The sequence below is a fragment of the Astatotilapia calliptera genome, chromosome 7 (genome assembly GCF_964374335.1).
Source record: "Astatotilapia calliptera chromosome 7, fAstCal68.1, whole genome shotgun sequence".
Lineage (NCBI taxonomy): Eukaryota > Metazoa > Chordata > Actinopteri > Cichliformes > Cichlidae > Astatotilapia > Astatotilapia calliptera.
Window position 1 is genome coordinate 35499867 of NC_137428.1, and position 16444 is coordinate 35516310.

The window sequence follows — 16444 nt, forward strand, 5'->3', positions numbered from 1 at the left end:
ACCTGCTTAATGTTTTTTTTTTTTCTTCAGATATTCTGTGCAGAAAAAAATTGATTTGCCCTGTGTCATTGTCAGCACTTAATGATAAATGATGTTTATTGTATTATTGAATGTTTAAAAGGGCCCAGTGTAATATCCACATGCTGCTGTTTGGTCTCTTCTTGCAGATGGACTACATCGCTGGCAGCTTCTATGATGGTTTTGTACTATATGCAATGGCCTTACAGGAGACACTGGCAGAGGGGGGAGCCCAGAATGACGGCATTAACATCACAATGAGGACACAAAACCGCCAGTTCTGGGGTGAGTAGATTTCTGTAAATTTGTAACAACAAGTCTTTCAGAGGTTTCAGAAACTAAAAGACAGCGACAGTGAGCCTTTCTGTCGCTGTTTGATCTTGCATCTATCGCTGAATGTTCATGCATGAGACCTAATGCAAAGTATGGATTTAGGTCTCCACCACCACTTTAAACACTGCCATTCATTTCACCCTAAAGCCGTTACTGCACTTCAGATAACAGGGAACAGTACTCGCTGCGAGGCCAAGTGACCAGCTGCACATTATCATAAAGCACCGTTGAACCCAGAATGCGATTAAAATGTGCCCTTTCAACAGCATAATTACAGCATAATTGAACCGTTATCACACAACACTCCTGCTTGATGTGCCCGCTCACACACTTCCTTGTTTACTTTATCAGCTGCCAGATCTGCACTCATATCAAATGGAAATAAGCAGAACAATAACAGCGTTTTTGGGGTCAAAACATTCGATGAAAGCTCTCATCTTTCTCCTCTTGTTGGTTTTTTTGTTTTAGTTTATGTGCAGGCACTCAAACGGTGCTTCAGTTGTGTTGCAATTCTCAGTTTTTTTATTAGGACTATTCATGTGTGGTAGATTTTCCAGCAAAATCTTAAAAAACTCAGTGTCCTTGTTTCCAGATATTTGAACCCTTATGAAAAAAATCATTATTATAATATCCATAATAATAACTTTATCCAAACAGTGAAGCACTTTATAAAAGTGCTATGCAAAAAAAGTCCCATATTAGGTTAAAGAACATTAAAGATTAAGGAAATGCTAACCTATAGAAATTTGTTTTCAACAGTCGTTTAAAAGAAACAAGATGATTAGCTGGCAAAGTCCACATTTTTCTGTTGTGGGGCTAGTTGATGTACCAGAGACCCAGCTTTGAATCCTCGATGTCACAGTTTCATTTCTGTTACTTTTATTTCATACATCATTGATTTAAAACATTTTGAATTTGGACCATTTCAAGCTATCAGTGGTGCCTCTGTGGTTCAACAAATGCACTTCTTTTGTTTAGAGGTTACACAAAAGGCTTTTGGTCAGGAGAATACTCAGCGTAAAAGCTGCAAATGGAGTTCCCGTCATGCAATTATTATATTAAACACAAGTCACGGTTACGGTTAGGATTTTCACACTTGTTGTGCACTTTTCAGCAAAGGATTTATTGCTGTTAGTCTGACTGTTGCTTATGCTATTTCCTAGTTATAAACAATTTAGAGAAAGTGCTGTCTATGAGCATTTGAAAGAAAAATATGAAAACTCCTGTGTGCATGGTTGGCTTGTTTTAAAACACCACAGATCGCGATCCACTGTCAAATCTTTAATGTGGCCGTTCTTCGTGTTTTCAGGTGTGACCGGACTTGTTTCCACAGATGAAAAAAATGCCAGAAATATTGACGTTGACCTGTGGGCGATGACCAACCAGGAGACAGGGGAGTACGGGGTAAGTCATGGTTTTATAGTTTCATTGAGGGTTTTGAAAGATATTTTAGCTGCTCATGAAGATGTTAATCTGTGACAACACCTTATTGGATTTTACTGTGATAAGCCCTCAAGGCTTGGTGAAGACTCGGACTAAATTTGTGCATTTTGCACAGTAGGGAGATTTAAAGATTTAAAGATATAGGAAGTGCTTTCCAACATATGGCACGTCTATGACAGAAACACCTAGAGGCACACAGAGTATCAGAGCTGCCACAGTTATCAGTGGGATTTGGCACAGTTTTATTAGGAATTAACTGGGCTGACGATGAGTGTTTAATACGTTTCACTACCAAACAATCATTTTCTCACAAACCCATTTCATCCATAAACTTTTATTTCTCAGTTAAACCAGTTTTTGGCACAGTGTAGTGAGCAAAGACTTATGATGCATACCAACTGGTGTGGAGAGACATTTGTTGCATGTTCTTCCCCAGCTCTCGCTACCCTCATTTCTTCATATCGCTATGCAGTTGGCTTGCTAGTGAAGGCAAAAAACACACTCCAAACTTGGAAACTCCAAACTATTAAAACTTGTGTCATCAGCTGGTGCCCTAGCCATGTTTACTTTCTAGCAAATGGAAAAAAGTAAAAGGTAGGGAAAATAGAGGATTTAATAGGGTGTGCACAGATTTGTCTTCTTCTGGTGCTGAAAAAGTCGAGATTAAACTTAAACTGTCCTAATTCTTTTAAGGCTTCTATATTTAATTTATTATCAAAGTGGTTTACTTTTTTTATTAGATAAAAGAAAAAAACACAGGTAGCAAAGCGTTATAGCTTCTTCAAAGTATTTTTAATCCTTTACATCATCATTTTAGTTGTATAATTTCATAAAAGATGATATTATTGTAACGAAAATACAGCTTTAGTACTGAATTATTATAAATAGTGTCATTTGGAGTCATCACATGACAAAAGTTCTTAATTGTACTTTTCATTTGAACTTTTTAATTCAAAAATGTTTTTGTTGATATACTAAGGTTACCATCTCTTTCTCTAGATAGATAGATTTGCTGAATATACATATTATGGCTGGGACTGAACTAATAATACCAAAGAGAGTGCTTTCAGATTCTTTTAAATAAACCTTGTCGTTCTTTCTACTGCAGTGTTTTTGCATGCAGCAAGCTTCACTGTGGTTAATATGGTGATTAATTTTTATTGGCTTATCCCTTAAATAAACTGCCTGGGAGAAGAGTCACAAGCAGTTTAGTGCAGAAATACTGTAGTGAATGCAAAACAAATTCATATTTTATTTAATATTCAAAGTTTATACGTTTGCCTCCTACAAAATAGTCCCATTACTGAACACTTTTGATTTACACTTTTGAGGTTTCAACAAAAAATGAGATGTTGACACCAAATTATAAACAAATTGCAGACAGCGAGAGACTAATTTACTGAATGTGTCGCTAATTACTGTACATTTTCCCCAAAATTCTTCTCAGCATTATGTGCAGTTTTAAACCACAGCCTTTCCTCATGTTTGGCTTTAGACGCAGTGAAATAAAATGTTTGACATCATGCACGGAAAGTGGTCTGTTTGTTAGATATTCTGGGGTCTTGACCTCTCTAATGATAAGATGCATAAAACCTCAGTTCCCCCAAACAGTCCGATGAAAATATTTTTGTATGTTGTGCTCTGCAAACACCGCTGTGAACGGTTCCAGTGTGTTTTTTTTCCTCCCTGAGGGCAGAATAAGTGGGTTAGCTACACATGACTTCAATTAGAATTTCACAGTGGTCCTGAGAGGCTGTCAGTGTGACTTCCTGGTCTCATTTATCCCTGGGTTGTAATTGGTGGATTCATATTGACCAGCAGGCTAATGAAAACATCACATGAGCAGTTTTAGGTTTCAACCTTAACAATATAAAAATCTATGTTCATCTTTGCACAAGGGGAAAAATCCCTTTAAGAAAATAAGAAACAGATTTTTGTAACTGAATTGAACATAGCTAGAAGTTTTTTGTTGATACATATATGAACAAAAGGTATTCTCCTCATCTTTGATTCAGTTGTTTTCAGTTGCATTGTCACAGGTGTATAAAATTAAGCACTTAGCCATGTCAAGCGTTAAAGAGAATATTGTGTAAATCCATCAACCCTCCGCTAGCTCAATAATTGCAACATCAGCACAAAAGCTGAGCGCTTGGAGCGTCTCGGCATGGGTTCCCAAGGGTTAGCAACTCCTGTAGGTGCATTGTGTAGGTGGTCCAATGATTTTGTCTATATATTGTATCAGTGGATTATGGGAAACGGAATATTAACTAATATTTATTTTCCACTGAACAGAAACTCTCGTATAAACAAAATTTGTTTGTGGAAGTGTTCTTGTAGACTTCCGGTAGGAGAAACCAAGATGGACGTGTAGTTGGGAGTCTGGCAGCAAACTTTTCTAATTAACCCCCCAAATTCAAGAAGATACACAATTATTCGTGATTCTTGACTGGGATGAGTGGGGGTAAGAAGACGAGAAGTCACAAAAAGCGAGCAGCATACCAAGAATATAAAGAAATGGATAACTCTGATCAACGGCGGGACTCCGAGAGTGTTAGCGAAATGTTAAAAGACATCAAGATGGAGCTGCAATCATTTCGCGCTGAAAGTAAACAAGATATGCTAAAAATTAGAGAAGAGTTGAAACAAGACATGAGAGTTGAGTTGGCATTATTGAAAACAGAAGTCTATCAAAGCATCTCTGCAAATACTGAAAAAGCCAACACACTTGAGCGTAAATTGACAGAAGCAGAGACACGAATAGCGGAAGCGGAGAAATTAAACGCAGCCATGAAAGATGCTTTAATCAAAGTTATGGAAAACTACAAATCTATACAAAGAAAGATGACGGATTTGGAAGGACGATCCAGGAGGAATAATATTCGACTTTACGGAGTCCCGGAAGGAGTAGAAGGTGAATCGATGCCACAGTTCGTGGAAGATTTATTGAAAAAAGCTCTTTCATTGCCACAGGATATGAGACTACGGATACAACGAGCCCATAGAGCGTTGACGGGAAAACCGGGTCAGAATGCGCCGCCCAGGTCAATAATAATAAATTTTCAGGAATATATATGTAAGGAGGACATCTTGAAAAGAGCCTGGGCTGGCAAAGTGGAGTATGAAGGTCAGCATATATTATTTGACCATGATTATGCCACAGAGGTGGCCCAGAAACGTCGGGAATATGGGAACATCAAAAGGGCATTGAAAGAAAAAGGCGTCAGATTCCAAACACCGCTGGACAAAATTCGTATCCATTGGGATACGGGTGTACGAACCTACGGCAGCGCAAGGGAGGCTGCGCTTGAGCTGAGAAAGAGAGGATACACTGTGCAGCTGCCAGGAGCAGATTCAACGGATTTGGGACCGGAGACGGAGCATCTTTTACGAGCAACAGTGTGGCAGTGAATCGGCGCAGTAAGAGGATAATACAAGCTGCTCTCAAGACATGAAGATCTCATCTATGTCACTCAAGGTATCGATTATTTTTCCCACGGGATTACTTAACTTTAGAACTGTGAGTCCTCAATTATTCTCTACCCGGGGTTTCCCCCTTTCCCCCTTTTTTTTTCTTTTTTTTTTTTCTTCTCCTTCCTCTTCCGAGAGTGACAATCTATTCCTAAGTGTGAGAACAACGATCAAAAAAGAGCACCTACTGAATAGCTTAATACAAAGTAGACTTCGCTGTGACTTTAAATATCGCTGCCAGAGATCGTTGGACTTTTGGATGTGTGAAACATTATGTATCACCGCCAAGGAGGGGCCCTCTGTGAAGAGACTTTCTCCTCAGCCTGCCAACGGGGATTCGGGGTGGGAAGCGTTCACCCCAACGTGGAAGTCGGGTGTTATAGGGTTTGTTTGTTTTTGTTTTTGTTTTTTTTATTTTATTTTGTTTTTATTTATTTATTTTTTTTGCACTGTTGTAATAGTACATGGTGGTTGGCCAAATGTCAAGGCCACAATTTTTTGTTGTCTGGAGAATTACGATCTACAATCGCGTGGATTACATGCCTTTTAATAATATAAAACTGGTGTCACTGAATGTGAATGGTCTGAATAACCCAATCAAAAGAAGTAAAGTGGTAACAAAACTCAAAAAAGAAAAGGCACAGGTAATATTCTTGCAGGAGACTCACCTGCCCCAACAGGAACATGAAAAATTGAAAAGATTTGGTTATAAAAACACCTATTACAATTCCTACAGACAAAGTCAGAAAAGAGGAGTAGCTATTTTAATAGCAAACTCTGTACAATTTGAATGCCACAAAGAAGTGTCTGATAAAGAGGGTAGATACTTACTAATTAAAGGGAAATTGGAAAATAAACTAGTTACCCTGGTTAATATCTACGCCCCACCAGGAAGTAAGAAAAGTGATTACAAAGATTTATTCAATTTAGTGACACAAGAATCTGAAGGTCTGGTGATATGTGCAGGGGATTACAATGTTGTGCTAAATCGGGATATTGACACTACCAGTGCTGCAACATGTAAACATCGTCTGTCTAATTTTATGAATACAATATTACAAGAGGTGGGACTGATTGATGTATGGAGAACACGTAATCCTCAAACCAGGGACTACACCCACTACTCTGCACCTCATGCCACATATTCGAGAATTGATTATTTTCTAATTAATATTGAAGAACTTCATAATGTTACAGATTGTAAAATAGGTGTGGCAGATGTCTCAGACCATAGTTTGATTAGTCTAGAAATCAGTCTCGATAATAGGAAAATACATACAGCATGGAGACTTAATTTGGGTATTTTAAATAGGGATGAACATGTTAAGAAAATTAAAGAAGATATAAAAATATATATAGAAGACAATGATACCGGAGATGTGAGCCCAACTATACTTTGGGATGCATTAAAGGCAGTCTTAAGGGGAAAACTCATAGCCCTAACAGCAGCACAAAAAAAAGCGCGACTGGCCCTATATAAAAATTTGATAGAAAAACTTAAACATCTGGAGAGGGAACATAAACTACTTAAAAATCCTGAAATTCTAGAAGAAATATCAGACATCAGAAACCAAATTGATGAATTACTAAAAGAAGAAGTAGAAAAAAAGGCTAGGTATATGCAACAAACCTATTACGAATCAGGGCCCAAAGCAACTAAAATACTTGCCAGTAGACTGCGTAAAAAGCAGAGATCAAGGATTATTGATAAAGTAAGAAATTTGGATAGTAACAAATTACACTATATGCCTAATGAGATAGAAAATGAATTTAAAAAATATTACACGAGACTGTATTCACAACCGGCAGCCGCAGACCTTGAGACAATAAAAAATTTTCTTGACCCGCTGGATCTGCCCTCCATAGGAGATACCCAAAACAAGTTACTGATTTCACAGATTACAGATAAGGAACTAGATACAGTTATTGCCGAACAAAAAACAAATAAAGCCCCAGGAAGCGATGGCTTTCAGGCTGAATTTTACAAAGTTTTCAAAGAAGAACTCAAGCCACTTCTTCTATCTTGCTTCAACTGGACTCTGAATCAGGGAATAGCTCCACCATCATGGGGAGAAGCTATTATAACAATCTTACCCAAAGAAGGAAAAAACAAAGACTACTGCAAGAATTATAGACCCATTTCCCTCCTAAATAACGACTATAAATTGTACACTTCGATCATTAGCAAAAGACTCCAAAAATTTGTACCAGATCTGATAGAAGTGGATCAAACTGGATTCATCAAGGGACGTCAGGCACAGGACAATATAAGGAGTCCTTCACATTATTGACAATGCAGAAAAAACGAATATCAGTACTGTGTTAATTAGCTTAGATCAAGAAAAGGCATTTGATAGCGTAAGCTGGCTCTTCCTATTTGGAGTATTGGAAAAATTCGGGTTTAAGGACAGCTCAATACAATGTATAAGGACAATCTATAATCAACCTACAGCTAGAATCAAGGTGAATGGTAGTCTGACAGATAGAATTCGGCTATATAGAGGTACAAAACAGGGCTGTGTCTTGTCACCAATTCTTTTTGCTTTATATGTTGAGCCACTAGCACAAGCAGTGCGACAACATTCAAAGTTGGAGGGGGTATCCCTTGCTGGACAAAAACACCTTATTGGATTGTTTGCTGATGACGTTATTATTTTTCTACGAAACCCTGACAAGTGCTTCCCAATTTTGATGCAACTATTCCATACCTTTGAATACTTATCAGGCTATAAAATTAATGTATCCAAAACACAAATTCTATCATTCAATTATATACCCTCCCAAAAGATCAGAGACGAATACAAATTAAATTGGCACTCGAACAACATGAAATATTTGGGCGTAACCTTGACAAAATCATTATCAGATATGGCGGACATAAACTATAATCAGGTGGAGGGCAACATTAGAAAAGATCTAGAACGGTGGTCGGCAACACCTACAAACTTCTACTCAAGAATCCAAATAATAAAGATGAATGTTCTCCCAAGACTGTTATACATGTTTCAGTCACTCCCACTTCCTATATCTCAAAAAAAATTCAAAATATGGGACAAGATGATATCAAGGTTTATTTGGGGTGGGAAGAAGCCCAGAATAAGACTAACAACACTGCAACTCCCGAAGCGCAAGGGAGGGATGGCCTTGCCGAACCTAAGGGAATACTTCTATGCAGCCCAACTCAGACCACTTGCTGGTTGGTGTAGACCAGAATATGAGGCAAGATGGAAGGAAATTGAGAAAGAAATCGAGGGAAACAACATTCAGATTTTTATCTCTGACAAACATTTAATGACAAAGAATAAAAGTGGAATGAATCAAATTGTGAAATTTACATTAGACATATGGCACACAGTAATAGAAAAATGTCAGTTAAAAGAACAATTATTTATACTCAGATGGTTTAGACATGATAAAAATTTCAAGGCAGGACAATTGGACCAAACATTCAAACAGTGGGAACTAAAAGGGATTACAGCAGTTTGTACCCTTATGAAAAACGGAGGACTAATGAGTTTCCAACAACTAAAAAACAAATACAAATTGGAAAATAGAGATTTCTTTAGATATTTGCAAGTTAGGGACTACTACGCAAAACAAATAAAATCTGACTGGCTTGGGAAACCACTGGGGGTTGTCGGAAAAGTAAAAGATTGCTATGAACATAAACAATTTAAAACTATTTCCACCTTCTATAGGTCATTAGAAGAAAATAGACAAGATTCAACACTCTATATTAAAAAGAAATGGGAAGTTGAACTGACCATAAAAATAACAGAGAAAGAATGGCTCAATATGTGTGAATTGCAACACAGTACAACTAATTCGCCGTTGTGGAGGGAATTTTGTTGGAAAAATTTGACACGTTTTTTCATTACACCCAAAATAAAAAGCAAACTGACCTCAAGTTTACAAAATTGTTGGAGATTGTGTGGAGAAATGGAAGCGGATCATTCTCATGTATTCTGGAAATGCATTAAAATTAAAAAGTATTGGGAAGACTTAAAAATGAATATGGATAATATTTTGAGTTATACATTCCCAAATACTTGCCAAGTGATGTATCTAGGAAACATAAAAGAATACATACAAAAAGAGGACGTGTATTTAGTCAAAATAATTCTGGCCGCAACAAAAAAAGCAATTACAAAGAAGTGGTTACATCCAGATCCTCCCACCCAGCGGGATTGGATCAGTATTGTAGAGGATATCTCAGAGATGGAAAAAATAACACTCAACATTAGACTGATGGGAGGTAAATACGACAGACTATGGAGGAAGTGGAAAACATTCAGAAGTGACACAAATGAAACAACATAATAGGTTTTCTTTTTTTTTTTTTCTGCAATGTGATAAATGGAGAAAGATATGTAAACTCCAGACTCTGTTTGTTTATATGTATGTCTGTTTGTTATTTTCTTTACTGTATGTCCACAATGTCAAAATAACCTAATAAAAATCAAAGTAAAAAAAAAAAAGGAAGTGTTCTTGTAACGTCCTCTGTTGCTTAATGTTTGAAGATATGTAATATTAACATAAAAACATAAGCTACACTGGATTTATGTGTTAGATTTATTTAAGAAAAAAGTAACATTAGCATGACTTTGGCGTAATCAAATGAAGTATTTCCATTTTATTAAGGTACTCCAAATGCATATGTATGGTAGACAGTATATCATGTAATAGATGGCATTGTTACCCACTGGTTTGTGGACTTCAGGTTTGAGCTATGAATTGAGACTTTTTCCCATCACCATGCTTATATGGCATGCAACTTGCCAATCACAAGGTAGCCAAAACATGTCCAAACTCATCATTTTTTATAATCTAAATAAGAGCACAGATTCCAAAATAAACATCTTCCTGTGTCGAGGATCACGTGGAACTAGCAATTGAAACTTACCAGAGAAGAGTTGGAGTACAACAGATGCTGCTCATGGAGCTGTCAAAATAAAGCTCTCTCCCTCGCGCACAAGCCTTTCAGGATGGTCGCTGCTTGTGTGGATGTTGATCCTACAGTTCTGTATTTTCTCTTGAACGTTTCATTAATTCCTTTAATCATTACATTGCATGGCATGCAATGATTACCTATGTTATACCAGGTTAGGGGGTTAGTGACGCAAAACATATGTTGATTATGTTGATAGGTTTGCTGATATTTTGATTCAGAGACAGGACAATCACATAATCTTAAATAAATACCTTTGTACAATTGTGATTGCAGGAAAGTAATTTAAATGAAGGTAATACGATAATTAAGTTAAAACTGAGGTAATAAAGACTCTTTGAAAACCTTATCTGTTATATGACTTGAGGGAAAACATGCAAGCAGCTCTTCTTGTAATATCAACTCAGTTGGCTCTTTTCATTTTTACCTTTTTTTTTGCTCATTTCTGGTATAAAATAAAATAACAGCATTGTCACCTTGACAAGTTTCAGAAGCACCACTGGAGAGGAACAAAGGTACCTGGTTCCCTGTCTTTATGCTTTTCAAGGCTAGTCGCCTACGAACTTTGTAGCTTCAGATCTCACTATATTTATCCTCTTTAAAAACTTATATTTAGCAAGTATGCTTGCCAGGTTAAACATTACCAACTCCTCAGGCATGGTGGTAACATGCAGCCTGTGGAGGGTTGATACTATTTTGCAGCCAATGGTTATTATGTTTTCAATCATATCTAACTATCAACATATCCATCCATGCACAAAGTATTGGTGTGATAACAATTGTGTTTTGTGCAAATTTTTTTTCCTGAACTAAATAAAAGTGAACACTAAGTATAAGACAAACATAAAAATAGTCCCAATCGTGAGCTGAACTCCAGTTTCCTGGTCGACAGTTGTGTTGCAATTGTGACTGCCAGAGGTCACTGATTGACCTCTAGGCCTATGTGATTCTAGCTTTAGTAATCAATTTTCCATCGACCTCCAGGAACCACTTGCCAGTTTGGGGAAGACACACTTTTCCCTCAGAACTGGTGATTACCAGATGGTTGTAGACCAGTCTGTGGCCTGTATTCACCTGACTCATCATTGTCACTATGATTATCACATTTTTTTTAATATTAGTCCAAAGTATTGGACTAATTAAAATTTAAATCCACCACTTTGAGGCTAAAGAGAAGAAACATTTGGTGCTGTATCTGAGCATATTTAAATTAAGACTTTTTCCCTCTGTATTTGCAGGTTGTTGCATATTACAATGGAACCACCAAAGACATCATTTGGTCCCAGACAGAGAAGATCCACTGGCCCAGTGGTGGCCCACCACTGGACAACCCCCCCTGCGTCTTTTCGACTGATGACCCCTCCTGTAATGATGGTATGACCCGTCATAATGTAATAAGACACTTACCCCTTTCTACCTACCTACAGGTGATTATACCTGTCACAAACGAGCAGCACAAGGCTTTCTAATGGACACTAATTTCATGACAAGAATTATAAAAAGTTCACACACAGTATAATAGCTTAATAGCATATTTTTTCATGACCTTGGTTAGAATGGAATTGATAATCAGGTGGATATTACAGGGCACTAATGCGCTGTTCCTATTTTAAATAAAGCTACCGTGATAAATGCCTTGTTTTTCTTCAGTTCCTTCCCAGCTCTTTGTGTCTATAAAGTAAATGGGTGAAGTGGAGCATTTACTTGAGTGACAGGCGGTGAAATATGAGCGCAGGAAGTTGTCTTTGTTGAGCAGTGACACTTTTTGGTTTTTTTTTTCTATCAGGGATGATAAACAGAGAAGGAAAACCACACTGCAATTAAAATGTATTGTGGTGTGAAGACAGGATAATGAATGGAGGCTCACTTTCAACACCAATGATGATGAATGCTGAGAAATTTGGAGAAGCATATCAACACTTAAGAGTTTCACAACTTCAGCTTGGAGTGAATTAGATAATTGAGATGATTATAAGCGTTTGAAGCCTGTCATTAATTGACCAGAGAAAACAGAGTACAATCACAAATTTGATAATTGCAGTATTCTGACACACATCAGAAAACGAAACAAATAAAAAGTAACCAGACTGCTCATGGGTTTTGTTTTTTCTCTGTTGAACTGTTGGGGTGGACTTTAATTAAGTTTAAAAAATGCAAAGCGAGAACAACAGTGACATTACAAGCTGTGCTTCATGGCGTGGTGTTGTTTTCATGGAGAAATCGTCAGATTTGGAACCCGTTCCCACTGCCCTTATAAGCAAGTCTTGCCTGGGATACTGAAGCATAAATTGTTTGGTTTTTTTGCATAAAGCTGAGAATTTACATGTGGTGGTTGGTTGGAGCAATGGGTGACCAGTGCGCATTTTACAAGAAGAAATAGCAAAGATCCTTAGAAGAGCAATGTCATCTCTACTACTCCTGTTAGGATCAGGGCTGCAGGTATAAATTATATTTGTAATCAAGTATTCAATTTTATTAATTAATTGTATTAATTAATTGAGTAATCGGATAATAGAAATACTTCAGTCTTATTAATGAGCAATAGTAGTTATTCAAAAGAGACAAAACAGAGGCCTTTTAAAACGAATGTATTATTTGTTTTTATTTTAGAAATTGCAATACATACGGGGTAATGTGTGAGGAATGAAAGGATGCCACATTGTTTGATGGAAATGAAAATGATCAACCTACAGAGAGCTGAATTAAAAAACACACCCAAGTAAAAGTGAAAAAAAAAATGGTATGTGGTCTGCATGCCTGACCATGAGCCCAGGAACCGTGAACCAATGTAGGGGCTGACAATGAGTCTGAGGATTTCCTCCTGATATGCTGAACCCTGGCTTTTGTCTGTGTGTCCCTCCATGGATAAGCCTCCCAGACCATCACTGACCCAGTGCCAAACCGGTCATGCAGCTCTTGTAGCTCGGCAGTGTTCATCTTGTTCCTGTTGCACAAATGAGCAGATATCAGTCCTGCTGATGGGTTAACTACCTTCTACAGGCCCATCCAGCTCTAATAAAGTAACTGCCCGTCTCTTGGAATCTCCTCCAGGCTCTTCAGACTGTGCTGGAAGACTTGCGAAACTTCTGGTAATGGCACGTATTAATGTGCGAACCTAGAGGAGTTGGACTGCCTGTGCAACTTCTGCAGAGTCCAGGTATCTCCTTGTGCTACCCATAGTGGAACTGACCCTAGCCAAATGCAAAACTAGTGAAAAAACAGTCAGACAAGATGAAGATTATTGTTTTGGGGGTTGTCTCCTTGTTGCCCCTCTAGTGCACCTGTTGTAAATTTCAGTAACAACAGAGAAGCTGAAACTGAATAAAACCCGCCGCTGCTACTTTACTGACCGACTTCCAGCAGGTGTTATTAATCGTTGTTAGGTTTTAATTGTGCGTTGGGAGTGTGGCTGTGTGTTTGTGGGGTGACAGATTTCTAAAGCACCACAGCTGTACTTCAGGAAGTCACATCTGTGCGTTTTTCCTTTATTTTCAAAGATATGATTGTGGACATCTGCTGAACATATGAGAGTGTGAATTCCTTGTTTTTCCTCCTGTTTTCAGGTCATCTGCCAGTTCTGGGTATTGTAGCTGTGGGTTCTGGCTTAGCTCTCATCATTTTTGGGATCTCCAGTTTCCTCATTTACAGGTGAGTTTGATCGCATCAAGCTGACGCTTCCTCTCTGTGGTGCTTTTAGCTCAAACAGCAGAAATGTGGACAAAAAGAAAAAAAAAAGATTGAGAGAAAGAGCAAGAGGCAGGCTCGTGTTTGAAGCAGGATTTATGGATTGTGCTGCTTTAGGTGGTAGTTTGGTATTTACGCACTGTTGCTACAGCAACTGCTCAGCAGGTGACGGCATTAAAGCGGTGGTGAAGTGTGTTTAAGCTGCCAAGTGAGCTCATATACTGGCTCGAAACAACGCTTACTGCCACTCTCACTTAATGATCATTAGTGTGTTTGTTAAGTTTATTTTCTTTGCGCTGAAGTCAGGAAAAATGCCGCTTATTTTAATAATTCACACACTGGTGATGTCAAGTGGAAAACATCACTTGAGCTGATCATTGTGCCTCTCTCAAAGGATTACAAGTGGATTATAAAAGCCCTGCAAAATAATATTCAAAAGAAGCAAAAATAAGCCAGAATTCTTTTATGTACAGCACCACGAAAGCCTAAATTAATATTTCATGTTGTTTACAATATAAATAAATAAAATTGGCAGGACTGACACTGAGAAATGTTTTATGTTTTTTCAATCCCCTCAGGGACCTCGATATTAAAAACTACTGCCTTTAAACAGTACTTCCAAGGTGTACAAGGACAGATTGGCACAATTATTAGAATTATTTAAAGAACTGAATTAACCTGAACAAGTTTGAGAATAAAAATCAACAGCTGACTGAAAGAAACAGACGAGCAGAACAGAAGCCAAAAGAAATACATAAATAAAGAAAACAGTGCTGAAAAACATACAAATAAGTAAATGGTTGAACGCTATGTAAAATTGTGACTAAATGTTGGAACTGTTAGTATAAAGTGATAATATTTTTAAAGTTATTAACTAATACTGGGCTATGGATAAATGAATTAAATTTTTATAGAACTTTATGGATTAATATGAAATACAGATAAATGGTTAACTTTGTAAAGAAATTATATGAAAACACTTGAATTTAACAGAAGTAAAAGCCCACAGTTGAGTAAAACTATAGCTACTTTTGTAGTGACTAACAATTACAGGAGGTAGCTAAAAACATGGCTAACAGATAGAATTATTAGCTAATAGTATGGCTAAACCAATGAAATAGCTTAATAAAATAGGTATAGTTTAAATTGAAATGTTAGCTTACTGTTCAAAATAAATTATTAGCAAACCTAATGAATTTAGGATTGAAATAGTAGCTAGCTAAAGTTATTTTTGCTAAAAGAAAGGTCAAACTGTTAACTAAAAATATAGATTAGCACTTGAAAGATCGATAAACGATATGTAAACGTTTATCTCTGACAGCACAAGTTATATTGTTAAATAAACATAAACTGTAATAGGAATTAATAGCTGCTAAATGGAGAAGTAGCTAAAAGCAGTCGATGAACTGTTAATGTAGTAATTTTACACAGTTAGTTGTTTGTCACATGAACATGAAAGCTGTCTGGGGGTAGAGAAAAGTGTTTTGAGTACATCTGTGGAGTAGATGAAAAAAAATGATAAGAAGCACTGGTATAGAAAGCATATTCACTAAATGTTTTTAGAAGCAAAAGACAAAAAGAAATCCTAGAGACTGTGCACCCTATATAGATGCTACTGCAGTTTGAAGTTAAAAATAAACAGAACATTATGCGATTAGCTGTTTAAATAAGCGTCAGTGTTTAATTGTTACTGCTGCCCCTGAGCACTTTCTTTTAGTTGTATATTTAAGGGAAAAAGTAATTGCCTGCTGCTTTTCTGATGGTTCTAACTTTGTGCTCGGCATTCAGCTGTGTAAACAATTCAAATGAAATTGTTGCTCTGTCCCAAGTGGCACAGTCTACATGGTTTATGTTGTAACATTAAGCCTCATTTAATTACTCAAGAAGTAAATCATGCATGCCCCGAGAAATAAAGTGACTGGAAAGATTTCCATAGGCTGGTTAATATCATGGGTGTTATCTGCATGTAATGAAAGAAAATTCTTCTGCTCTTCCCTCTTTGCTCACATCTTCAGAGGTGTCTTTACTTAGGCAGTTAAGGATATTCTCCCTGATAAATGCACTGATTTTATGGAGGATTAACAAATCAAACTAATAAATCACACCGGTAATCTGATCCGTTTTCTAATACTGACTATTAACACAAACAAGTGTTAATCACCAGCCAATCAGAATGGATTTTGATCAGACGAATGGTGGAAGAAAGACGGAGGAGCGGCTGTCTGCCTGAGGTAAATCCACTAAACCTGAATCTGAGTTGATCATGCCCATTAATTATTAATGTGCAGATAATTAGATGCAGAGCCTACACTCATTTCTGAATAAAATTAACTTGATCGTCTCTGTTTTTTCCAGCGCCCAAATCCACAAACACACTGTGATTTCCCAACTAGCTAACTAGTTTTCCTGGATTCTTGGATGGTAAGTTTCTTTTCTTGGATTTAGGGACAACAAATATCTATTTCTGTGATGGGAAACTTTGTGATGTATTTTTGTTCCTGACCTACAGTTTTGAACTTTGTGCTCTCAAACTATATTAAGACTCAATCT

General features: G+C 37.2%; 1 protein-coding gene across 1 annotated transcript in view; it reads left to right on the top strand.

Moving 5' to 3' along the window:
- Positions 1-16444, top strand: part of npr2 (natriuretic peptide receptor 2) — a 92958-nt gene that overhangs the window by 23211 nt on the left and 53303 nt on the right. The window contains exons 4-7 of the mRNA XM_026174420.2: positions 168-303; positions 1661-1755; positions 11449-11584; positions 13774-13858. Of these exons, the coding sequence (XP_026030205.1) occupies positions 168-303; positions 1661-1755; positions 11449-11584; positions 13774-13858 (452 nt within the window). The remainder of the gene's footprint in view (positions 1-167; positions 304-1660; positions 1756-11448; positions 11585-13773; positions 13859-16444) is intronic.